The sequence below is a fragment of the Schistocerca piceifrons genome, chromosome 5, assembly GCF_021461385.2.
Source record: "Schistocerca piceifrons isolate TAMUIC-IGC-003096 chromosome 5, iqSchPice1.1, whole genome shotgun sequence".
Classification (NCBI taxonomy): domain Eukaryota; kingdom Metazoa; phylum Arthropoda; class Insecta; order Orthoptera; family Acrididae; genus Schistocerca; species Schistocerca piceifrons.
This window is the reverse complement of record NC_060142.1, coordinates 679012186-679039487: the sequence shown is the minus strand read 5'-3', so window position 1 is coordinate 679039487 and position 27302 is coordinate 679012186. Positions and strand designations below refer to the sequence as shown.

Here is a 27302-nt window from a genome sequence, read left to right as displayed (position 1 = left end):
ACTCCACTATTTTACTTACCTTTCTCGCTTAGTTAACTAGAGGAGTGCATTCTCAAAAAATATTCCTACTGCAAAGGCAGGCCCCCTAACCATTAAGATCCTAACATTATTCATTACTTTATTATTGTTTCATTATATAGTAAATAAATACCTGTTCTGCTTATCTAATGCAAAATTGACTCTATTGAAAAACACTCCACACTAACAGATCCTTATGCTAAGGCAAACTTAACTCTCATTACCAATCAGACAAAATTATCACTTTGACAAAATATTACTTCACTGTATTCCATCGAATTGCTTAAGATTCTAGTCTGAAGGGTAATATACATACAAATCTTGCTTATGCTTTACACACATTACTCCAGGCAACTATGTTTACAGTTGTAATTCCTTAATGTTAGAAAAGGCTGTACCATGACACAGATATATAGTTATCTCCATATAGTGATTGCACTGAACACAAAAACTTCTATATAGGCAATTAATATTAAGACCTAGTATCCCAGATGGTTTTTACTGCATATTGCCTCTGCTGCACCAAATTACACTAATCTCAAAAAATCACCTGAAAGTCGAGGATAGAATGTCTCTGATTGACTTAGAAACTACTTATAGGATAGGAGAAGAGTTTGACTGCCTCAGGAAATGTGAAAAATGAGACAGACAGCTGGGGTAAGTATTATCACCACGTAATGAATCCAACACAGAATGTTGAACCCCCTACTTGTTTGAAGGTCTTACTTCTGGTTCAGTGCCGATTATAGTAAGCTCCTCCACTCTTTTTACAGGAAAAACATTGCTTACCCACACCATCATTCAACATCTCACTAGAATTAGAAATTACACTCATCTTACCACCATCATTTACATTACCCTTTGTGATTACCGCTCATTTATATACAATTGTCTCTTCACCACTACCTGCTCGAGTGTGAGCCATAACTGGAGCATTATCTAGTTTAAATGGTCTGATCCAAAATTAAAGTCAGCTCATCCATTTCTTTTACTTGAATTTCTCCTACCATTTCCGTGTCCATTCTGGCTATCCTCCATCCAACCATTCCTTGAATTTCCGCTATAATAGTCCTATTCATCCTATTTACCTGAAACTCTCGCCCTGATTGTTATTGTCATCAAAATTCCTCCTACGATCTTCCACTGAGGGCTTCACCCTCTCCACTTTATCAACATAATTCAAGAAATCACTAATATTACCCCTAGGGGCAGGTGCAAGCAATTCTGTAACTTTCTGAGGCATTTTAGTTTCTAAACTCATAATTACTGATTCACTACCTAGCTCTTTGTCCAAATATTTCAGTTTGTTTATCCAAAGCTGACAGAAGCCTTTCACAGAACCCTTCCTAGAGTCACATCTCTCTCCTCCCCAAAATTCGCTCAAAATTCTTTGCTGCTTCTATTTGGACCTACATTCATCTAAAAATGCTTTCTCAAAGCTATGTCATGAAGTGCAACTATCAGCTACTTGAGCTGCCCAGCCATAAGCATCCCCTTTCAAAAAACCTGTCACAAATTACATTTTCTCTTTGTCATTCGATGTTTCATGCAAATCATTAAATTCCCGAATGAAATCCAGTGGACGCACTTCCCCATATGACTCAAAGTTATTAAATTTCTTACAACTAACAAATGAAGGACTGTTTGAGACACTACATACTCTGTGCTTTAGATTTTGTACCTCTTCCATCATTTTCTCCATTTCAGCCAATTTGGAATCTACATTTTTATTCACTTTTTCCAGTTTTTCCTCTACCACTACTGCACACTTGGTTTCTACCTCTGTTTCTAAATTATTTTTAATCTGGTTCTCTAGTTTAACCCTGTTTTCAGCACAATATTTCTTGGCAGCTTTGACTTCCTCCTTACATTGTTTTTTGGAAGCCTCCACCTTCCTACTATAGCCATTACAAAGCTTCTCTCTATCTTCTACACATTTACTAATCATTAATGTTAATTTAATTCTGAAAGGCTAGAGCTAACTACCTTAATTTCCTTTTTAATTTCTTTCTTCAGTCTTTTAGGATAGTCATATCAGTTCTAATATTACTAATGTCTACTTTCTTACTACTGATGTCTTTTTTCACACTAATTTTCACCATACTAATGTCTTCTTTCATACTACTAATGTCTTCTTTCATGCTCATATTATCCAAACTAGTCATACATTTTCTTAACATCACTCCCAAACATCCGTCTGCCATAAACTGTTGCCCTTGCTGACTTTCGCTACTAGACTCCTCCTCCTTAACCTTAATGATCTCAGCCAATTCAGTACTGTTTCGTTCATTTCGCTCACATCACCACACAATGTAGATGACACTTTTATCATTCCATCTACAATAGGACTTTCGTCCCCATCATTCAAAGTAACATTCATGTTTGATTTATAACCACTATCGTCTACTGAACCAGGCCTCTGTTGTGCCTTGTCTCCCATCACAGTGTCTTGTTCATTCAGGCCGCTCATTATTTATCACTTAATATAAAACAGATTTGGCTATGAAATTACCTAATTTTTAACCACTTGTCTCCTGTTGCTGCTGTTGTCATCTCAACTTGTCATCCGCACTGCTGTTGCAAGTTATAATTCCCTCGGCGGCACTTGTTTATTCTGGTCAACTGTGTCCACCTGCGTGCTGATTGGCTGCTTCCATAGAAACCGCTTACTGACTGGCTGCTGTTATACTGTGGCCATGAAACCCAAGTGCTGATTGGCTGCTGCACCTTCTTCATTAATACTGTATTGTAAACCACTCAAGTCCACTGTTCAAAGTTCGTGAATCCTATTTTATTGTGCCCACATACAAAAGTCCTCACATCGGGGCACCATATGTGATGGTTCACCTTCTTTATTTCTTCGTTTGTTGTCCTCGGTGTCGATGTACTGCATTGTGATACTGGTTGAAAATAAACAATCATGCTCTATATACAACTGTGTATTATTCTGAAGTTGTGAACAGTGAAAATAAACTACTGTGAAACGCAATTGTGCACCTGTCGGTTACATTATTTAAAGTAGTTACTGTTGTACTTCCACACCCCATTTTTGAGCCAGTATCACAATGCAGTACGTCGACACCCAGGACAACAAACGAAGGAAAAAAAAAGGCGAACCGTCACAAACTCCATTTTTCAGAAAGTATCACAATGCAGTACATTGACGCCGAGGACAACAAATAAGAAATAAAGAAGGGGAACCATCACAAATGCAATAACACTTGCCGGCAGCTGTACCAGTCAAGCAAGCGCAATTGCCATATGCTACGCCACAAGCGAACACAAACACGCATGTCATGACAACACAGCATGTTTGTCTACATTGCTTGCAGATGAGGGATTACTTAGGCATTGACAGTTTCCAGTATTTACCTCTGAAGGGAAAACAACAAACCGAGTAGTATTTATTAGAGCATTTAGAAACGTTTTACCTCGTACCTGGACTGAAGTCCAGAACATTAGATTTGTTGTTGGACACATACAGGGTAAAGTTCTGCTGTGGGTTATGGACATGGCAGAACATTGCCACTACTATGAACAATGTGAGAGAGCTTTTATGGATAAATACTGCTCTGATGCCACGCAAGAGAGGCTGAGACGTGAAGTATTCAACCCAGCTCTGTTCAGTAGCACACACAGAAGCTTAAGGTGCTATTTTGAAAAATATTTGAATAAAACCAGGTAATGGACGAACCCGGTATCTCAAGTAGATGTGCTTACAATTTTAAAGAGCCGTCTTCCTGCCCACATTAGGGAAAAACTCATTACCATTCCAGAACACAATACCGAATACTTTCTATCTATACTGGACTCAATAGATTTGATATACAAAGAGAGACCAGTACTACCCAAGATTGTTAATACGCAGATATCACCAAAGAGATTTGCGGACTGACAAGTAAACAAAAGATTCGTAGAACAACATGGATGGCAACCTTACCCCACACAGACCTATGGTAATGGTAATAGTAATCACAACGGCAGTGGACAAAGCCATAAATTCAAGGGTGGATATAAAAGAAATGGGCAAAAATTTAGCAAAAACAACTATAACGGGGGAGTAGCATATGGCTAGTCTGTACAATATGTACAGACACCACCTACTAGTAGTAATCAGTCAATTGCCTGGCAAACGCAAAACAATACCAGACAGCCGAATAACCCACAGACAGAAGGATTCGGCCAGCAAAAAAACACACATATGCCAAATAACGTGAATAGAGGCAAAGAGAATATCAGTCAGGAGCCTCACAGGATACTAATTGGCATAATCAAACAGCAACGGTCCATATAGTAAAAGTTACGCCGAAACCAGAGACCTATGCCCCATGATGCTGGAAAACTTGAACCAGTCATGGGTTCTGTGCAGGAGAGTGGGGGCACGAGCTTGATCGACACTCGCTTTATCAGATACGATCATGGTAGTGATGTGAAAAGTTAATGACAATATGGTAATGAACGTACACAGAAAAAATTGACAGAAAAAAAGCAAAAATATTTGACCTTTAAGTACCAATTGTGATTGACACGGATGCTATGACTAATTTGATGTAACAGGGATTCTTTCAAGAACTGAAGAAACGTGGGTGTAAACCCACACTGACAGTACAAAATTGCAAGGTAGTAACTGCCAATGCTCAGAAATCGAAAGGGGTTAAAATACAAGTGTTCAGTCCCATACAATAAGGACAGTTTTCTGTATGAAGCAATTTTTTTATAGTAGAAAAATTAATAGTTGATTGTTTAATCGGTGTGGACACATTTAGGAGATATCACATACAAATTGATATAAGAAAGAGCCAATGTCATTTCACTGTAAACAACAAATTATTTGCAACAGACCTAATCAGGCAAGTACTTATAGCTGTAAAACTGAAGTTACTTATGACTTTGAAGTTCAGTTGGTAAATCCAATAGTTATCTTTGTCAACACATACAATAATGAACAGTTGGCAGCAGAAGAAGTAAATGTCAACACAATATGCTTGTCTCAAGAAACTCAAGAGGAACTTTGTGAACTGATACTTGTGTATATACATGTATTTGAAAAAATACTAGGTATCATTAAGTATTTTGTGTACAAAATGGAAGTGTATATGTAAAACCCTATCCCATGGACGAAGAGGGAAACAGTAAGAAAAGAGGTTAGCAGGATGAATGAATGGGGCATAATGCAACCATCATTTTCCAATTATTGTAGCACTATCTTGGTCATGAGTAAGCCAGATGGCAAGGTGTGCTTGATTCTTGATGCACGCAACATTAATAAGATTACTGTACCAGTCCGAACACGTCCAGACAAGTTAGAGGAACAGCTTATGAAATTCCATGATGCTAAATTTCTTACTATAATCAACCTCCGATCTTCATATTGGCAAATAAAACTACATGAAGAAAGTTGGAAGTATACCACCTTCGTACGTGGGGGCAGGAGCTTCGAATTTAAAGTATTTCTGTTTGGATAGAATATGTTACTTCGTTCTTACAGGTTGTTAACAACCTTCCCCATACATCATCTGGATTTACACCAAATAAGCTGATGTTTAGTTGCAAACAGGTAGACGAGTGGTAGAAACCTTTGCTCAAGATACCAATACCAGGATTATCACTGGAGGATAAAATACAACAAGCAGTAATCAACCTTGAAACCTGGGATAAATACAGGAAAGGAATTTACAACAGAAAGCTGAAATGTACAACACAATTTTATATAGGACAAAAGGTGTTACTTAGGACACATCCCAAAGCCACAAAAATTGGAAAACTGAAACGTAAGTGGCAGCTGCTATACACCGGAGCATACACAATTTCTAAAATCCCCTACCCGGGAGCATACAGACTGGTACACACGAACACGGGTAAAGACAAGGTCATTTACCCACACAAAGACTTGAGAATGTTTATATATTGAAGAAAGACTTTATACCCTCTAAGTTGTATACGTGTACAATAATAATATGAGATTTAGGATGCAGGAAAATCACATTCTAGAATTTATGTTGTTTGTTGATAAGGAAAATTTTTGTTTGTATTTTTTCTTATATGTCAAATGTGTAAACAATAAGATGAGTGGTTGTAACAAGGAAGAATTTTACTTTTATGTGTCTAGAGATGACGATATTCTAAATACAATGTTTTGCCTTGAGCGTAACCTAGTTGTAAGCAAATAAACAAACTTGTGAAAGGCATGGTAGCACAAAATGCAATATACAACTCACTGAGAAGTAAGTGATATCAGAGCGACGCAGTGCATGCGCATTGGGGAGCAAGCTAGTCAACGAACCGCAAGCGTGTGCGTACCAGGCAGGCACAGCTGGGAGTACCCCCCCCCCCCCCCCTCTAAAAAAAAAATGACAAATTATGCCCTTCCATGGTATTCCCTCACCCCTGTAGTGTGTAGATGCTTCCTGGAGAATGCTAGAGAGGTGAGGCCATGTGTAGTTATCTGAGTGGGACGTAGTATCTATTGTAGCAACTATTGTTTACTTATTTAATTCTTTTGAACTGATAAATATACTCCGCCAAGAAGCCATTGTAAATTGAAATGAAATGTATATCAATTTATGCCATAAAGGAAAACATAAGCTATTACTGTATGAATGTTATATGAAGAATATACAACCAAACGGGAGTAATATGTGTACTCTCATAATTGAAATTGAATAATGTAATGAAACTGTAATATTAAAAAATGTATATAAAAAGGGAAGAGAATATGTTACAGACTACAATGTATATAAGCGATGATAATGGCATGTCACCAAATGAATAGGATAAGTGTATTTTGTAACTGTTTTTTTTTTCTTCTTTTTTATAGTATGTGGAAAGGACACTACAGAAACTTTATGTAATGCAAGTGTATGAAAGATGCTTAAAAACAAAGTGTGAAAGCATACAAAAGCTGGCTGCAAAGTGTTAAGCGCGTGTGTGATATAGATGGGTGTGCGCATGGCAAACTAAGGATGGCAATACTTAATGTAACATGAATTTTCTGTGCACGACAACATTGTAAAAGTGGTAAGAAACTTACATTGTCGACAGATATTGGGTGTATGGCTGGTGTCCCCACTGAATAAGTGAGAGCGACGAGGTGAAATAAATTCCTCAGGCTGCTAATATGGAATCCAGTCGTTAATGCATTGAAGATTTCACAAAGGAGCACTCCACCGATTACAAACTTCACAATTTTGTGCAGTGAAAGCTACTGTAAATGCACAATATGGACACTCTGGCCTTGTACTAAACCTGTAAGTGTGAACTGGGATGATAACGGACGTTGCACTGCGCATGCGCGCTTCACAAGCTAAACACAGTGCAAATGCTGACAGGTAACAATGGGACTACACGGTAACAGCGAGCACTTTGTTAGGAAAGAAAACTTATGTATGTGTTAAAACAAGCTGACGTGCCCATATAAATTGATAACTGTACAGGATAAATCCAATGGCCAAAAATAAAGGCTATGCCCATACCGGCCAGTGTTATCAGCCCTCAAAAAGGGAAATAAGCTCAGACAATGTACACCTCTGTACGACGCCAGTGCACAGTGGGGGGCAATTATAATGGATGATATTATTTTTTCTCCCTTCGTTCTTTTCCTTTTATACAAGAAAGCTATATACACACAAAGCCAAAGGTAAATTAACAAGTGGCTATGTGGCAGAGATAATGTTTTGATACAAAAAAGAGAAGAGATATGCTCTTCAATTAATTAATTTCTGTGTTTTCACCTTTTGTTTCTATTAATGGTAGCGGGCAGACGTATGACAAGATCCTTCATACCAGTATTGTTTAAAAATGTGTATTTCAAGCATACATTCAAAGTGTTAGAAAAAGTTATTACAAAATTAAAATTTTATTCAAATATTCACATCACCACATCTGTCTGTTCATCATTTTGCACATGCCAAGAATCCTGCAAAGGAGATTCGGAGCAGAAGAGGAATTTGCGTGAGCAGCAGAGACGCAATCCTGCATCAGCATTGTTATAATTAGGACTACGGACAATGGAATTAATGTGAAGAAATATGTAACTTAAATGATGAATATTGGTCTTAAATATGTTGACATTGAAGTTCTGTTGATATTAGTACCAGTTTAAGTTTGGGATATGCTTATGTTTATCTTCCAATTTCTTTCAATTATTCTATCCAATTAATTTTTTAATTTATCAAGCAGCAATTATTAGTCTGTTTCCACTATTTATCCGCCCATCTATTCTGCCACTGTTCAACAGCAGCAAACAATTAAACAATTCTAGAATTCCTATGTTTGATCACCAAGACGCAGCTGTCGATTTTCTCCACCGTTACAAAATAACTGTGTATGTATGGGAGGCGACACTTCACATGAACAGTGAAATTGTACATGGTCACACAATAATTCTACAAGATGCTTCTGTACCAGCAACAGCCGCACCCCCACACAAGAGGTCTTCAGCGGGAGGTGCAAAAACACCAATGTTCAAGAAGCTCCTTACTTTGCTGTCCAGTGTTAGCGATCTAATTTCAGAAGTTGCAAAGTCACACATCCTTGCAGACAACTAGGCCCTGTGCGCACACATTTCGGCTAATAGCTTTGTGCTTGTTATTGCTCAGGGATCACATATGTCCCAGTATGACTGTGGACACAGTAGAACGCCAACCCATACAGCAGTTTTAACTAAAACATAACACTATATACAATATTCTCATTATGCCAGGGCCACCAATGGCTTACAAACCCTGTAAGTTGGCTGCTGATAAGTATGCTGCTGCAAAGAAAGAGTATAAAGAATTGTTGGCTATGTGGGTTATCAGATGTTCATACAACCCATGGGTGTCTCACCTACATGTAGTTCGAAAGAAAGGTGGTTCATGAAATATATGAGGAGACTATCGAAATATGAATGTACGCACCACACCAGATCGCTTTCCTGTTTTCCACTTACACAATTTTACAGCTGCTCTGGCAGACTCTCAAATATTCATAGTTATTGATGTCCAAAAGGTTTATTATCAAATCCAAGTAGCACCAGAGGGAGTACAAAAGAGTGTTAATCACACCTTTTGGCCTTTCTGAATATGCACAGATGCCATTCAGCCTTAAGAATGCCACAAACATGACTACATTTTTTCGACGATGTTCTCCAATGGCTGAATTCCTGCTTTGTATATCTCAAAGATATGTTAATTTTTTCTGTATCTGCTATTGAGCATGAAATTCAGCTACAGACTACGGATTGAACATAACAGTTACAAGTGCATGTTCCGCAAACAAGCAGTGGAATTTATGTGACATCCGCTGACTGGCCCTTGCAATGTACAGTGGACTTGTTGCAATCATTTCCCTTTACCAAGACATAACAGCAATTATGCCATTTTTTAGGTACGGTTAATTCCTACAGCTGCTATCTACTGCACACACAGGTAGTTCAGGCACCACTCACAGCAGCACTTTTCCCCGCATCACTTCACAAGGAAAATGCACATCACTTCACAATGAATATGCACCAGCACGTGGACACCTGAAATGTCTGCTTTCCACAAAGTCAAATCCTCCTTGTGAGAGGCAGTCCACCTTGCTCACCCTCTGACTTCAGTGCCACAGGCTGTAGTTGTAGATGCCAGCCAGACTACTATAGGGGCGGTCCCGCACCAGAAGGTAAAAGGGTCATGTCAGCTCACAATTTGTTTCCCCGTAAGTTGTCTGATGGACAGACTAAATGGAGTGCCTACGACCATGAGGTGTTAGCAGTCTACAAAACTATCAGACAATTCCAACGACAAGTTGAGGCATGCCACTTCACTTTCTTTACAGATCATTAACCTGTTTCTTTGGCATTTAACAACACTTGCAACTCTTGCTTTCCTCAGCAGTTTCGCCAGTTAGATTTCATTGCACAATTCACTACTGATTTCTATCACCTGCGATGAACTGATAACGTAAGTCACTGACTACTTCTCAAGAATCAATGTACTCTCTGCATGAGTCAATCAAACCCATTTAGCTATGGCACAGGAACGGATGAGGACTTACATGAGTTTTTTAAGATACAAAATGACTGGAACGTAGCCAAAACAGGCATCTATGGGCAACTTTCTCACCTGGTGTGACATTTCTCAGAGCCAACCCTGACCTTTCCTTTCTTTCCATTGTAGGAAACAGTTTTTTGACACAATTCACGACCTCACTCATTCTGGGGCCAACACGACTGTTCATATGTTAACAGACAGGTATGTTTGGTCAGCAGTGCCACATGGCTGTCATTTGCGGTATAACATCTGTTTACCTGGCCAGTCGGACACTATGTCTGCAAGCCTCTTGGCTCCTTTTAAGAACCAATATTCCATTTTTCTTGTGATCAGATAGACCTTGTAGAGCCATTACCCCAGTACACGGATTCAAATATATTCTCACAGCTATAGATAGGTGCACTTGCTAGGTTGAAGCCATGTCTGTTATGGAAATTTCTACAAAGACAATGGCACAAGCCTTTCTCACTACATGGATTTCAAGGTCAGGGTGCCTGAACAATCAAGGTCGACAATTTGAGTTGTCTTTGTTCAACAAACCAGCAGTTTTATGTAGATCACTCATCATGATTCCACCAGCTACCACCTGGAAAGCAAAAGCTGGTGGAACGCTGGCACAGGACTCTTAAGTCGGCATTAATGTGCCCTACGTCTTCCTGGTTGGCATAATTGCCACTGGTATTGCTTGGGCTGTGGACTGCATTCAGAACCTACCTCGGCACTTCAGCAGCAAAATTTCTGACCTTCAACGGCATCTGATCATGTGTATCCACCAGTGCCATCGTAATATGAAACCATGCTGACAGCACATTCAAAGATAATTCCAGTAAAAACATTTTTGAACTTTAAAGTTGCAGGCTCCATTTAGTTAAGTGATCCAAAGGTGAAATACTGCACAATAGACACCATTAGTTCAACAGCATTTATAACCCAGTAGAGAAAGTATTTTGGGTTGCAGAAGGTGGAGTAATTTTGATGTTCAGGTGTGTTGTACATATTACCCCTCTCACAAAAAATCCAAGTTCCAGACCTCCCCCATGTCCACTATCTGCTATTTCGAAAAAGCATTATGAGATGGCACAGTTTTCAGTTTTTCCTCAGTAACTTGCTTCCAGTGCATTTGAGTAAAAAAATATGCCACTATCATTCTTAAAGAGCATTACATTTCCTGCAAGTTTCATATGTTACATGTTGGAAAATTCAGAACAGCCGTTGAGATACAACGCAGTGAAACTCTGCAAAAATGTCAAGTAATTGAAAAAATTTAGATATATCACTGGTTTCACCTTAATAACTTTTTTAAGTGCAGTTTTGTGCAGAATGTTTAATAACCATTGTTGCAGGAGCTTTAATTTCCTTCAAGATTCGCACAAAATATTTGTAATTATTTTCTATGCACCATGAGAAATTTTACAGTAACAATTTTGCTGAAAGCTGCCTTGAAACAGGAAGTACCACTCTCAGTGAAAAACAATATTCTTCAGCCATTATGTATGGAACATATACATGTAGTCCATGAGATTCATGCAAATTTTGGGGAATAAGTATTTCTGAAAAAGAAAAACAAATTTTCAACCCCCCCTCGGAGGTTCGAGTCCTCCCTTGGGCGTGGGTGTGTGTGTGTGTGTGTGTGTGTGTGTGTGTGTGTGTGTGTGTGTGTGTGTGTGTTGTCCTTAGCGTAAGTTAGATTAAGTAGTGTGTAAGCTTAGGGACCGATGACTTCAGCAGTTTGGTCCCATAAGATCTTACCACAAATTTCCAATTTTCCAACCTACGAAACTTGTAGGAAGTTTAATGATCTTTGAAATTGATAACAGCATATTTTTTAGTAAAACAAACTGGAAGCAAGATACTGAGGAAAAACTGAAAACAGTGCCCTTTCTTAGTGTTTTTTTCAAGATGGCGGATAACACACAGGGGGGACAAAGTCTAAAACATGGATTTATATGAGAAGGGTTTTACATACAATATACCTGAAAACCAATATTACTCCACCTTTTGCACCCAACCCCTTTTTCAGAGTTATCTCTACAGTGCTATTAAGACAGATAGCATTCTAAAAAGTGAGCAGCTTATTTTTCCAGCCTTATTTAAATAGATTTAAAATGACAAATAATATTATGCACAACTGGAAAAACAAAATACATAAGAGCACAGTTTTGACAGATGAATAACCCTTTGCCACTAACTGAACAGACTTAGCAGTAGAGTTAAACTCAACAAAGGAAACTCAATTATATGGCCTCAGCATGCCCTGCTCAACAGGAATGTTTAGGGTCAAAATTAGATTCTAAAATTCAATGTATTATCATCAGTCAGACATTCCAAATGAATAACATCACTTTCCCAATGCTATTCTGTATCAGTCTTCTTTATTATTACTGGCAAGACTGATATACTCCATAGTGCAAACTCTCTCATGTTTTATGCAGACATGTCAAAAATGTAATTTTTTACTCTCTTGACAGGCAACAAATTCACGCATGAGTTCAAAGTTCCTGGGATATATTGTTCATAATTTTTCTCAGCACAACTACAAATACATTAAAAATGCACAATTCTATTCATAGAACATACAGACAGTTCTGTAATGATGTTATTTGAAGACAAGCCAAGTATCTTATTTTGTACATCACATTTGACTTTTTCAGTGCTTGGGTAGCAAGAACGATACTTTTTTTCATATGTCATTCTCTTTTCTCAATGTTCTTTTATTGCTATTGTTCCTCAATTATTACCTGCAGGTTTTAATTGGGGAGCAGGTGCTGGGCATAAAATAAATTAAAAATTTGGAGTAAATGAACTCCAAGTAATAAGAATATCCAATTCGCCAGTGCTTGAACAGCCTTTTATACCTCCTATCTTACAACATATAGAATGCTGGTGTGTTAAAAAATTGATACGGGCTCTGCCTCAGGTCTCACTATAACTGAGAGAAACTTGAAACTCATTTCACAGGTAATGGCAGAAAAAGTTGCAGAAATATCTGCTAAATGATGGAACAGCAGAAGAGCAGGCGGACTTAGTTTCTATTCTTTACTTTGGTGGCAAGTGTTTGTCGCAACAAAATTTCCTTTTGCTATTGCCCCAAGATTTTGCCTTCCCATAACTAACATTGTCATTTCAAGTTATATTCAAATACATGAAATCCATCTTCTTGATAAAAAATTACTATGACAAACTGAACATAGGTTAACATACAGCTGTGCTTCTTGAAATTTTATCACTTTAGTAGTGTTACTTACCACTCCAGAGGACTGATGTGTCTCCCTGCAGAATCATACTTGCACACAAACCCCATAAAACAAGAGGAGAGCACAATTATGCTGCAAATTTGTTATTTTATTTGCATGCAGAGAACCTTTCTAAGGTATGGAATATGTCTTCAAAATAGGACAGTGTGCAGAGTAAATACATGAGAGGAAGTACCGGAGCAGACACAAATATAGAAGCTCCAAGCTTTGCTGGCCTACTTTGGAGAAGTGTAAATCCCTTGGTAAATTCAAATGAAGCTATGTGGTTCCAGAGACCTTTCCAGGTGTCGAAACAGCTATGATGTATACATGCAGACTGAAGTAATGAATGAAAATTTGTAACAAGCCAGATATTCAAGCATGGGTCTCCTGCTCCCTAGGCAGATATGCCAATCTACACCATCCTGGCTCAGTGGCTTTGCACAACTGCACGGACTACCCTAGCACACCTTCCTCCTCAATCCAAATTCTCAACGATGCCTCAACCCACTTGGTATTCTCCGAAAACTCAAACAGTGTTGCAGGGGCTCTCTAAGTGTATTGGAATAGGACCTCAGCATAAAAAAAGGGATACAGCTTGAAACCCAGGCATTGGTGCTTTAATCAAATGAAACTATATGGTTCCAGAAACCTATTCAAGTCTCAAATATATGCAGACTGAAGCGACGTATAAAATTTGTACCAAGGCTGGGATTTGAAACGTGGTCTCATGCTTACTAGACACATGCAATAACCACTACACCGTCCTCACACAGTGGCACTGCACAATTGTGCCAGTGTGGCGTAGTGGTTAGTGCATCTGCCTAGTGAGCAGAATACCTGGGTTTATACAGGGTGGTCCATTGATTGTGACCGGGCCAAATATCTCATGAAATAAGCATCAAACGAAATAACTACAAAGAACGAAACTCGTCTAGCTTGAAGGGGGAAACCAGATGGCGCTATGGTTGTCCCGCTAGATGGCACTGCCATAGGTCATGTGGATATCAACTCAATTTTTTTAAATAGGAACCCCCATTATTTATTACATATTCGTGTAGTACATAAAGAAATGTGAATGTTTTGGTTGGACCACTTTTTTCACTTAGTGATAGGTGGCGCTGTAATTGTCACAAACGTATAAGTACATGGTATCACGTAACATTCCGCCAGTGCGGACGGTATTTACTTTGTCATACATTACCCATGTTAAAATGGACCATTTACCAATTGCGGAAAAGGTCGATATTGTGTTGATGTATGGCTGTTGGAATCAAAATGCCCAATGGGTGTGTGCTATATATGCTACTCGGTATCCTGGACGACATCATCCAAGTGTCCGGACCGTTCGCCGGATAGTTACGTTATTTGTGGAAACAGGAAGTTTTCAGCCACATGTGAAACATCAACCATGACATACAACAAATGGTGATGCCCAAGTAGATATTAAGCTGCTGTCGCGGCTAATCCGCACATCATTAGCAGACAAATTGCGCAAGAAATGGGAATCTCAAAAACGTCGGTGCTGAGAATGCTACACCAACATCGATTGCACCCGTACCATATTTCTATGCACCAGGAATTGCATGGTGATGACTTTGAACATCGTGTACAGTTCTGCCACTGGGCACACGAGAAATTATGAGACGATGACAGATTTTTTGCACACGTTCTATTTAGCGACGAAGCATCATTCACCAACAGCGATAACGTAAACCGGCATAATACGCACTATTGGGCAATGGAAAATCCACGATGGCTGCAACAAGTGGAACATCAGCGACCTTGATGGGTTAATGTATGGTGCGGCATTATGGGAGGAAGGATAATTGGCCCCCATTTTATTGATGGAATCTAAATGGTGCAATGTATGCTGATTTCCTACGTAATGTTCTACCGATGTTACTACAAGACGTTTCACTGCATGACAGAATGGTGATGTACTTCCAACATGATGGATATCCTGCACATAGCTCGCATGCGGTTGAAGCGGTACTGAATAGCATATTTCACGACAGTTGGATTGGTCGGCAAAGCACCATACCATGGCCCGCACATTCGCCGGATCTGACGTCCCCGGATTTCTTTCTGTGGAGAAAGTTGAAGGATATTTGCTATCGTGATCCACTGACAACGCCTGACAACATGCGTCAGCGCATTGTCAATGCATGTGCAAACATTACGGAAGGCGAACTACATGCTGTTGAGAGGAATGTCGTTACCTGTATTGCCAAATGCATTGCGGTTGACGGACATCATTTTGAGCATTTATTGCATTAATGTGGTATTTACAGGTACTCACGCTGTAACAGCATGTGTTCTAAGAAATGATAAGTTCACAAAGGTACATGTATCACACTGGAACAACCGAAATAAAATGTTCAAACGTACTTATGTTCTGTATTTTAATTTAAAAAACTTACCTGTTACCAACTGTTCGTCTAAAATTGTGAGCCATATGTTTGTGACTATTACAGCGCCATCTATCACAAAACGAAAAAAGTGGTCCAACTAAAACAGTCACATTTCTTTAAGTACTACGTGAATATGTAATAAAAAATGGGGGTCCCTATTTAAAATACCGCAGTTGATATCCATTTGACCTATGGCAGCGCCATCTAGTGGGCCAACCATAGTGCCATCTGGTTCCCCCTTCAAGCTGGACAAGTTTCGTTCTTCGTAGTTTTTTCGTTTGACGCTTATTTCGTGAGATATTTGGCCCAGTCATGATCAATGGACCACCCTGTATATGTCATACATCCTTGAGACATGAAATGATCTCTGGAACCATATACTAGTTTAGTTTAATTAAAGTACCTTTGCATGGGTTTCGGGCACAATCCCCCAATTCACTCTGTGCTGAGGTGCTACTCCAATACAGTCAGAGAGCCTCTGCAATGCTGTTTGTGTTTCAAGGGTATATCAAGTTGGTTGAGGTGTGAATGGGAATTTGGACTGAGGAGGGAGAATGCTAGGGTTGCTCATGCAGTTGTGCAAAGCGACTGTGCGAGTAGTGTAGTGGTCAGTTCTTCTGACTAGCAAGCAGGAGACCCGGGTTTCAATCTCATCCTTGGTACAAATGTTCATCCAGCCCTTCAGTCTACATATATAGGAGAATTAATACAATCTTGACAATAGTTGTGATGTTTACTTGAACAAATGAAATGTTCAGATTCCTCCGTTCATTGGATTGACTTGTAAGTAGAAGTTTCATGTTGGAGTTTCTGGTTTGACAGAAGTTTGATTTTTATGCTGATAAACTACATGGATTATATACACGAACAGTGTTCATACATTATTCAAGAAAAGTATAAATAAATGTACTGTATTGTAACAGCAATAATCAAAAGCAAAGAGGAGGTGAAGTCTTTTATTGCCATATTCAAAGAAATTGCCAAGCAACTAAGAGAGAATGAAGAACAAAGTCATATCTTCATTGAATAAATCAAAGACCAACCCAACTGAAATCCTATATTGTGAAGCAGTAACTTACAAGCAATAAATTTGACTAAAAACAGCTAATTTATTGATCATGAATTTCGCATACTGTGCAAAAGGAGCCTAGTTAGTTCATTGTGTTGCAACCGTCACACAAACTCATGAGATAAAATATGTGAATAAGGATGTTCTTCATAATCCTGTGTATTGGAATGATCAGAAACTGAAACTTCCTGGCAGATTAAAACTGTGTGCCGGACCGAGACTCGAACTCGGGACCTTTGCCTTTCACGGGCAAGAGCTCTACCATCTGAGCTACCCAAGCACGACACACCCCCTGTCCTCACAGCTTTATTTCCACCAGTACCTTGTCCCCTACTTTCCAAACTTCACAGAAGCTCTCCTGCGAACTTTGCAGAACTACCACTCCTGGAAGAAAGGATATGGCAGAGACATGGCTTAGCCACAGCCTGGAGGGATGTTTTCAGAATGAGATTTTTCACTCTGCAGCAGAGTGTGCGCTGATATGAAACTTCCTGGCAGGTTAAAACTGTGTGCTGGACTGAGACTCGAACTCTGGACCTTTGCCTTTTGCGGGCAAGTGCTCTACCATCTGAGCTACGCAAGCACAACTCACGCCCCATCCTCACAGCTTTACTTCTGCCAGTACCTCATTTCCTACTTTCCAAACTTCACAGAAGCTCTCCTGCGAACCTTGTAGAACTAGCGTTCCTGGAAGAAAGGATATTGCGGAGACATGGCCTAGCCACAGCCTGGGGGATGTTTCCAGAGTGAGATATCTCTGCAATATCCTTTCTTCCAGGAGTGTTAGTTCTGCAAGGTTCACAGGAGAGCTTCTGTGAAGTTAAGAAGGTAGGAGACGAGGTACTGACAGAAGTAAAGCTGTGAGGACAGGGCGTGAGTCAAGCTTGGGTAGCTCAGATGGTAGAGCACTTGCCCGCGAAAGGCAAAGATCCCGAGTTCAAGACTTGGTCCAGCACACAGTTTTAATCTGCCACGAAGTTTCATATCGGTGCACACTCCGCTTCAGAGTGAAAATCTCATTCTGATCAGAAACCGTTCACCCACAGACAACCTGTTAAACTGCCAATATGAGATACATTGTTGAAAACACTCAGGTTTTAAAACATAAAACTTGAATGTACATGAATAATACAGCCAATTTCTGGCTGGTTGCATTATTTGCCAACAATCCTTAATGGACATGAAGTTCACGAAAGGATAAAATGACGAACTATAAACATGATGCTTTTAATATTAATCAAGTTACTTAGTACATCCTCTTGAGCCCCCACTATTATTGCTTAGTTTTATGGCTGGGAAATGACTGTCCAAAAGATATATAATAATTCTTAACATTCCTCTGGAAATATGCTTGTATTTATGCTTATACTTTACCTTGTGTTATTGTAGCATTACAGTAGTAGTCTGCTGAGATGTAACAAAGTCATTAAATATGGCGAATGGCCAATTGTTACTGTTGCTGTAAATTTTTTCGACTCTTCATCCAACATATATAAAACCACAGAGTTTTCTTGTTTGTCTCTTAATGTATTATCAAAAATTAATATGCACCCAATGAAAGAAGTAATTTACAACAAGTAACAGGATCTCCACTCAATCATTAACGTCAATGGTGTTTCACAAATCACAATATCTTTAAATATGAGTAACAACTTTAATAGCATACATCACATGTACAAACACACTGATTTATGGGAGAGTATAAAAATAAGGCTACACACAACCACAGCTCATCAGTGCATACGTCGGAACCAAAAGCGAGCACGGAAGTCATCAGAACAAGTGAGAAATGCTGGTGCTGTAGGGGAATGTGCTATTAACCGCACTGGCCCATTGTGACCTGTAACAAATAATGACACTACAGAAGAAAAGCAATACATAAGAAACGTCAATTCACAGTTCACCACACAAAGCTGCATCAAAAATTACCTGCTCAAAATTACCATTCTGCCTCCTTTACATCCCACAAAACATCTCATTAAATCCAGAACAGTTTGAAAAGAACACTGATCATTTAATATGTGATGGCTTAAAACAGTAACCAATCAGCTTCAGTTTTTTAATTATTTATTTATTTTACTGTTCATATGGGGATTTCAAACTGATCAAGCTCATTTTCAGACTATGTGAGTCTTAGTAAACAAGATGCAGAGAACAAGCTAAATGCTTTTAATAGTGTTGACAGATATACCTAAAGTATATTTTTTACTACTCTTACCACTTTTTCCTGAAGGAGGTAAAATAATTGTATTTGTTGCCAATTACTGAGGTGCATTATTAAGATTTTTTACACACTGTTATGAGCTCTGTATCTCCTTATTCATAAAAAAAAATAATAATTAGACAGCATGCCAGTAAAAATAGCATTTTTGGAATATGAAAAAAAGGTTATCATCATGTGAGATACTACTATAACAATGACTTGGGCTGCTCCACTGGCATTTGCAAGATGAATCTATCTTCGCTCGATTTTGCATGACTATTGTTTCGTGTTCCATAGATCATTTGCACAATAAAACATAATTATGTAAAATGACTCATTTTACACTCACACTCCAAATCAATTTGTAAATATAGCTACATGCTGAACATTTTTAAGTGTTTTTTTTTCTTTCTTTTTTCTTTTTGTTTTTTAAATGTACACACGAGTTAGTGATTCCTACCCCAACCACGTTTTACGCATTATGATAACAGAAATTCTTCTATGGAATAAAAGAAGTAGTCAAGGAGAAACTTTCTCAGTTTGTTTTTCAAATTTTACTTTTGTGTCTGTCAGACATTTTACACCACTTGCCAAGTTACCAAGAATTTTAGTTGCAGCATTGTGCCCCCTCTTTTGTACTAAAGACAGCTTTAATATGGAGTAATGAATGTCATTTTTATACCATATTGAAATTATGTGCATCGCTGTTCTTTTTGAACTGCAATGAATTATTTACAACAAACCACACAAGGGAATAAATATGCTGTGAAGCAGTAGTTAGGAAGCCCAATGCCTTAAACAGACATTTACAAGATGATCACAGGTGAGCACCACACATTTTTCTTACAGTTCATTTTTGAGCCATCAAGACTTCCTTTCTTAAGAATAATTACCCAGAACATTATTCCATACAACATCACTGAATCAAAATATGCAAAATACGTCAACTTACTGTCTGCCTCTCCCCAAGATTTATAACTATTCTCACTGCAAATGTGGATGAACTAAGTTGTTTTAGGAGTTCCAAAATGTGTGTTTTCTAGTTTAAATTATCATTAATATGGACACCTAAAAATTTTGTTGCCATTCTATTTATTATTTCCTCACCACATTTTACACTTAGCAATGGTGCAGTATCCCTAGATGTCTAGATCTTAATGTAGAAAAGAGCCACTGCCCTTTGACTGTTTTTGAAGAAAAAAATTGGTTTAGAGTGCCAAGAACAGCAAGGCTGCATCCTGATGACAATATAAGCACTTAATGTCTTCCACAAGAAAACATCAAGGATGTCAAGGAAAAATATTGCAAACAAACCTGCATGTAACAACTGCAAAGATGGCAAAGATGCTAACTACTGGAACAACAACAACCATGCACAAACATTCAGTGATTATCTGCATTCACTGACTGGGCTGCAAGAAGTCACATTCAATGCAGGGCACTAATGGAACATACAAAAGGTGGCGACAAGACTTGAAGCCAAACCAAATAAGAGTCACCTGCTGGATGTTACTGCAAACAAGGGTGAAAAAGACTTATAGCTGTGAGAAGGAAACAATCACTCATCTCAATGAGGACCAAACAACTGACTACCTTTCTTCTAAATACATTACATAACAGACTGATGAATGGTATATAATATGCTGTGTACCTTAATGAAGAATGGAAAATTACGTTTTGAAAGTCCAACTGACAAGAAGAAATTGGACAAGGATAAGCAAGGAAATTGGTTATATACTTTTCAAATAAACCATTCTGACATTTTGGGGAAAACACACAAAAATTGCCAAACAGGGATTCTAACACCACTCACACCAAATACAATTTCAGGGAAATAAAAAAAAAGGCTATAACATCCTAAACTATGGTTCTCAAGCACAGCGGACAGAGCTTTTAACCTTTTTTAAGTATGTTCCAAAGAATAAAAAAGAGTGTGTGTGTGGGGGGGGGGGGGGGGGGGGTTAGGGGTGCACATGCTTGTGCTTAGGTAATAGTTTTGGGGAAAAAGTGGATCCAAACTGTTGAACATATTAACTGACTTTAAAGGATCTGTCATATTCTCTTATTTTTTTGTGTACCTCTGATAATACAGCATGCTCTTGTGCACTATGAATGAAGATAAATCACAGCAGCTGAGTAAATGGATGTGTGCGTTATATTTATTTACAACAATGAAAATCTCTAAGGATGCAAAAAATACCTGCTTGAAGTCAACTGACACTGTGATTTCAATTACAGTACAATGCACAATGTCTAAAATTTACATAGTCATGGAATGCTTACAATATTAACATTGTAACCAATCCTCGATTGTTTGATTTCACATTTCATACATACAGTTCTTTTACGTCTAAGATATTTTCAGCTATTATGACAGATTCCAACTGATGCCACTAATATGAGAAGTTTTGTTGTATTTTAAACGAAGAAATGTACTGGAACTGAACTTTTCTGCAGATTACAAAAATGATCATCAAAATTTATGGTTGCCACTCACAGGAGATTAGTAAAAGACTTTTTAAAATGGGAAATGAGAGTTAAACAACTTAGGTGATATGTGAGGCTTTTAAACAAATGAGTTGTCAAAAAATAACTGTTAAGATGGAGGCTTGTGAAATGCAATTCTTTTTAGAAAAATCAGATAAACATAGAGTATAGAGCATGAGACCATAATGGAAGGTGCACAATGTAGCATGTCCTCTTGCATTGATGCATGCCTGTATTCATCGTGGCACAGTATCCACAAGTCCATCAAGGCACTGTAGGTCCAGATTGTCCCAATCCTCAACAGCAATTCGGCATAGATCCCACAGAGTGGTTGGTTGGTCACATTGTCCATAAACAGCCCTTTTAAATATAGCACAGGCATGTTCAATAGTGTTCATGCCTGCTGGTGAACATGCTCGCCACTCTAGTTGAACAATGCCGTTCTCCTGAAGGAAGTCATTCACAAGATGGGCACGATGGGGACGCGAATTGTCATCCATGAAGACGAATGCCTCGCCAATATGCTGCCGATATGGTTGCACTATCGGCCGGAGGATGGCATTCACGTATTGTACAGCTGTTAGGCACCTTCCATGACTATCAGCAGCGTACTTCAGCCCAACATAATGCCACCCCAAAACATCAGGAAACCTCCACCTTACTGCACTCGCTGGACAGTGTGCCTAAGGCGTTCAGCCTGACTGGGTTGCCTTCAAACACGTCTCTTACAATTGTCTGGTTGAAGGCATATGCAACACTCATAAATGTGAAGAGAATGTGATGCCAATTCTGAGTGGTCCATTTGGCATGTTGTTGGGCTCATCTGTACTGCACTGCTTGGTGTTATGGTTGCAAAGATGGGCCCTGCCTTGGAAGTCGTGAGTGAAGTTGCGCATCATGCACCCTATTGCGCACAGTTTGAGTCATAACACAACGTCCTGTAGCTATACAAAAAGCATTATTCAAGATGGTGGCATTTCTGTCAGGGTTCCTCCAAGCCATAATCCATAGGTAGCGATCATCCACTGCAGTAGTATTCCTTGTGCGGCCTGAGCGAGGCATGTCATTGACAGTTCATGTGTCTCTGTATCTCCTCCATGTCCAAACAACATAGCTTTGGTTCATTCCGAAACACCTGGACACTTCCTGGCACAAAGTAACAATGCGGACGCAGTCGAACTGCGGCATTGACCGTCTAGGCACGGTTGAACTACAAACAACATGAGCCGTGTACCTCCTTCTTGGTGCAATGACTGGAAATGGTCAGCTGTCAGACCCCCTGCGTCTAATAGGTGCTGCTCATGCATGGTGCTTACATCTTTTGGCAGATTTAGTGACATCTCTGAACAGTCAAAGGGACTGTGTCTGTGATAAAATATCCACTGTCAATGTCGATCTTCGGGAGTTCTGGGAACTGGGATGATGCAAAACTTTTTTTGATGTATGTAGACAAAAAAGCAATGAGCAAGTGAGATGGCAAGAGGAGATACTGGTATTCTGTACAGTAATTGTTTATCTGTCTATATGTGATTGGCTGATGCAGAGAGGAATTATCATTACTAATAAGAGTGAACAATAAAGTGGTCACATTGAAACCACTGAGTTGCAGATCACCATCATACAGGTACCACGTGATTTAGAAAATAAATTTTGTAAACTTTTCAATTTTTGTTTCCCTCACTGACAGATATAAGGTCATGAATTTTCAAAAGTGTAGCTTCTTCATACATCCACCTTTGCAGCAAAGTGGTCATTATGTCTGACTGCTGTGTGGTGGACCCTGCTTTGATTCACAGTACTGCCAGTGATTTTTCCTTGGTGGGAGGGCTGGAACAGGGTGCACTCAGCCTCAGGATGCCAACCGAGGAGCTATTCATTTCAGAAGTAGCAGCTCCAAAGGTCTGAGAAAATGACAATGGTAGGGAGGGCAGTGTGCTGACTGCCTCTCAAATCGCATCTGAATGACACCAGTGGCAGAGGATGACAGGGCGGCCAGTCAGTATTGAATAGCCTGACAGGGCCAGCAGACAAGGCTTTTGCTGTAACTTCTTCATATACAGGGTGGGAAAAATATAACTGGCATGGAAAATATTTACAAGACCGATGCACAATTAATCCTTGTTAATGAACAGCGAGTTGCTCAACCCAGAAAATGTTGGAAACCATGATTTCGACACTCCAAGTGGTTGCTGTCTTGTGTCTACACATGTGCATTTCCCACATGCTATGCCACAAATACTTTGCAGTGTTATCACATTTGAGTGAGTGAGAGAAGTAGATGTGTTTAGTGAACAGTTGAATCAACTACAAAATTTTACTCACAATAAAACACCTTGTGTCTCTTGTCAAGTGTTATGTGAAGTATATTTCATGGTAAACAACCTGCAGACCTGTGTGTACATGAGTTTAAGACTGGAAGTGTCTTGGCAAAACCTCCAGAAAAGTCTGCAACATAAAACTTAGTGGCAAAATAGTGCAAAACTGGCTCTGCAGCGAATAAAAGTCATAACTACCTGAAAAGAATTCAAACACCAGAAAACATTGCTCGAGTGAAGGAAAGCCTGGAAAAAAGATTGACAAAATCTCAATGCTGTTTATCTGTACAAATGAGAATTAACAGATAATCATAATGAAATGTTATCAAAACCACAGGCATCCATATCCATACAAATTTATTGTTGTGTATGAAATGAGTTAAAACAACCCGATGACCTTTGGTGTGTTGAGTTCTGCTGGTGGTTTATGAGAGAAGTGGAATCAGGACTTTTGGACCCTTTTATTGATACGGATGAGGCCAGGTTCTGCATATCAGGATACGTGAATTCACAGAACATGCACCATTATGCATAAGAAAAGTTCATCAATACTTTGAAGAGCTGTTGCATAATCCTAAGATTGGTGTTTGGTGCACGATGACTGGTGTCTGCATCATAACATGATTCTTTAACTTACTTACTTATTTACCGGACTCGAGAGTCCATTACCGCAGCAACATATTTTCGCCATCTGTCCCTGTCTACAAAGGGACCCATGACCATTAATGTTGCTGATTCTTGATGGATAGATTTGATAGAAAGAGAAGAAGAAACAGGGATGGTTCATCACGCCATCGCCTGCTCCCCACCGGCTGTCCGTGACTGCTTATTTTTTTGTATTCGCAGCTACCCTTCATATCTGAAGGCCATATTCCCTATCCGCAACCTGGGGACACGCTGTGCCGTGGTGGTAGGGGGCCACGAGACAGATTCTTTAACCAAACTAGTAATGCTACCTGATACATCCATAAATTGCTTACTTCATATGTGGATCAACTCACAGAAGACGATCAACTTTATGGGTATTTTCAGCAAGATCAAGCAACATTGCTTTGACAACCTTGTCACGAGTGCATGAGGTGCTTGGTGAGGCAGTCAGCAGAGGCAGTGCAATATCCTGGGCACCTAAACTGCCTGGTCTCTCTCTCTCTCTCTCTCTCTCTCTCTCTCTCTCTCTCTGTCCCTCTGATTTTTGCCTGTGAGGCAAACTGAAGTGTCCAGTGTACTCACACACTGGATGAGCTACAGCAGAACACTTGAAATGAGATTGCAGCTAACCCCCAGGCAAAACTGCTATGCCTGGCTAACAGCTTAATAAACCAAGCACAGTGCTGCATCGACATCAACAGTGGCCATTTCCAGTGTCTTCTGTCATGTTAATTAACAAGGGTCAATCCAGCACCAGTTTTATTGTAAATATTTCCATGGCCAGTTTTATTTTTTCCACCCTGTATTATCACCAGTCTGCAGTCTGCTTAACTGTTTAGACTTGTGGTTTAGCAATTTTCTGGTGAATATTGTTTTTTGCCATTGCAGTTGCCTAGAAAGAGAGAATGCAGAACTCCACATCGATACTATAAAGAATTTGACAGGCTACCCAAAGGCTGAAATCAAGAAACAGTTTCCTCAAAGAACCTGTTCCTACTGGAGAAGGAAACTTATTTCTCCTTAAAAGTAAGAGACTAAATGAACATTTCCTCTGTGTGTGCATGTGAGTCAGCTTTGCTGTAGTTGCTATTGCAATCCCATCACAGCAACTTGTAGAAAGACTCAATACTTTTGTCTTTATCCTGAGAAACATTTGTGTTGTCACTCCTTGAAGGGTTGGAGTACTTATGCAGTTGTTGACTGCATACTTACGGAAATCAAATGCTCCACTTGTCAATTGTGTAATACTTTTATTGATATAACCAGTTTCCAATCAATAATGCGTCATTCTGAAGTGTGTTAAGCGTTTATGTGCTGAGGAATGTTTGTTCGTATAACAAAGTGTATAAGTTTAGACAGTGTTTGTCATCATCAGCTGTAGCAAAAAACATTTAATACACTTGAGATTGACTCATAACTAAGCCAAAACTAGTTGTGTGAATAAAACTATAGCATAACTGGCAATTGGAGGCATTTGATTTCAATATACTTTTGCTTTTATCTTATTGCTGTCAAAAAGAACTAAGGTGAGTAGCAATCTGCTGTTGTGGTCTTCAGTCCTGACACTGGTTTGATGCAGCTCTCCATGCTACTCTATCCTGTGCAAGCTTCTTCATCTCCCAGTACTTGCTGCAACCTACATCCTTCTGAATCTGCTTAGTGTATTCATCTCTTGGTCCCCCCCTACGATTTTTACCCTCCACGCTGCCCTCCAATACTAAATTGGCGATCCCTTGATGCCTCAGAACATGTCCTACCAACCGATCCCTTCTTCTGGTCAAGTTGTGCCACAAACTTCTCTTCTCCCCAATCCTATTCAATACTTCCTCATTAGTTATGTGGGCTACCCATCTAATCTTCAGCATTCTTCTGTAGCACCACATTTCGAAAGCTTCTATTCTCTTCTTGTCCAAACTATTTACCGTCCATGTTTCACTTCCATACATGGCTACACTCCATACAAATACTTTCAGAAATGACTTCCTGACACTTAAATCTATACTCGATGTTAACAAATTTCTCTTCTTCAGAAATGCTTTCCTTACCATTGCCAGTCTACATTTTATATCCTCTCTACTTCAACCATCATCAGTTAATTTGCTCCCCAAATAGCAAAACTCCTTTACTACTTTAAGTGTCTCATTTCCTAATCTAATATCCTCACCATCACCCGACTTAATTTCACTACATTCCATTATCCTCGTTTTGCTTTTGTTGATGTTCATCTTATATACTCCCTTCAAGACACCATCCATTCCATTCAACTGCTGTTCCAAGTCCTTTGCTGTCTCTGGCAGAATTACAATGTCATCGGCGAACCTCAAAGTTTTTATTTCTTCTCCATGGATTTTAATACCTACTCCGAATTTTTCTTTTGTTTCCTTTACTGCTTGCTCAATATACAGATTGAATAACATCGGGGAGAGGCTACAACCCTGTCTCACTCCCTTCCCAACCACTGCCTTCCTTTCATGTCCTTCGACTCTTATAACTGCCATCTGGTTTCTGTACAAATTGTAAATAGCCTTTCGCTCCCTGTATTTTTCCCCCCGCCACCTTTAGGATTTGAAAGAGAGTATTCCAGTCAACATTGTCAAAAGCTTTCTCTAAGTCTACAAATGCTAGAAACGTAGGTTTGCCTTTCCTTAATCTTTCTTCTAAGATAAGTCATGAAGTCTGTATTGCCTCACGTGTTCCAGTATTTCTACGGAATCCAAACTGATCTTCCCAGAGGTCAGCTTCTACTAGTTTTTCCATTCGTCTGTAAAGAATTCGTGTTAGTATTTTGCAGCTGTGGCTTATTAAACTGAATGTTTGGTAATTTTCACATCTGTCAACACCTGCTTTCTTTGGGATTGGAATTATTATATTCTTCTTGAAGTCTGAGGGTATTTCGCCTGTT

General features: G+C 39.2%; 1 protein-coding gene across 1 annotated transcript in view; it reads right to left on the bottom strand.

Annotated features, from left to right (window-relative positions):
- Positions 1-18387: 18387 nt before the first annotated feature.
- Positions 18388-27302, bottom strand: part of LOC124798338 (cleavage stimulation factor subunit 1) — a 196455-nt gene continuing 187540 nt past the window's right edge. Inside the window, exon 10 of the mRNA XM_047261693.1 lies at positions 18388-18587. Coding sequence (XP_047117649.1) covers positions 18481-18587 — 107 coding nt within the window. The 3' untranslated portion in view covers positions 18388-18480. The remainder of the gene's footprint in view (positions 18588-27302) is intronic.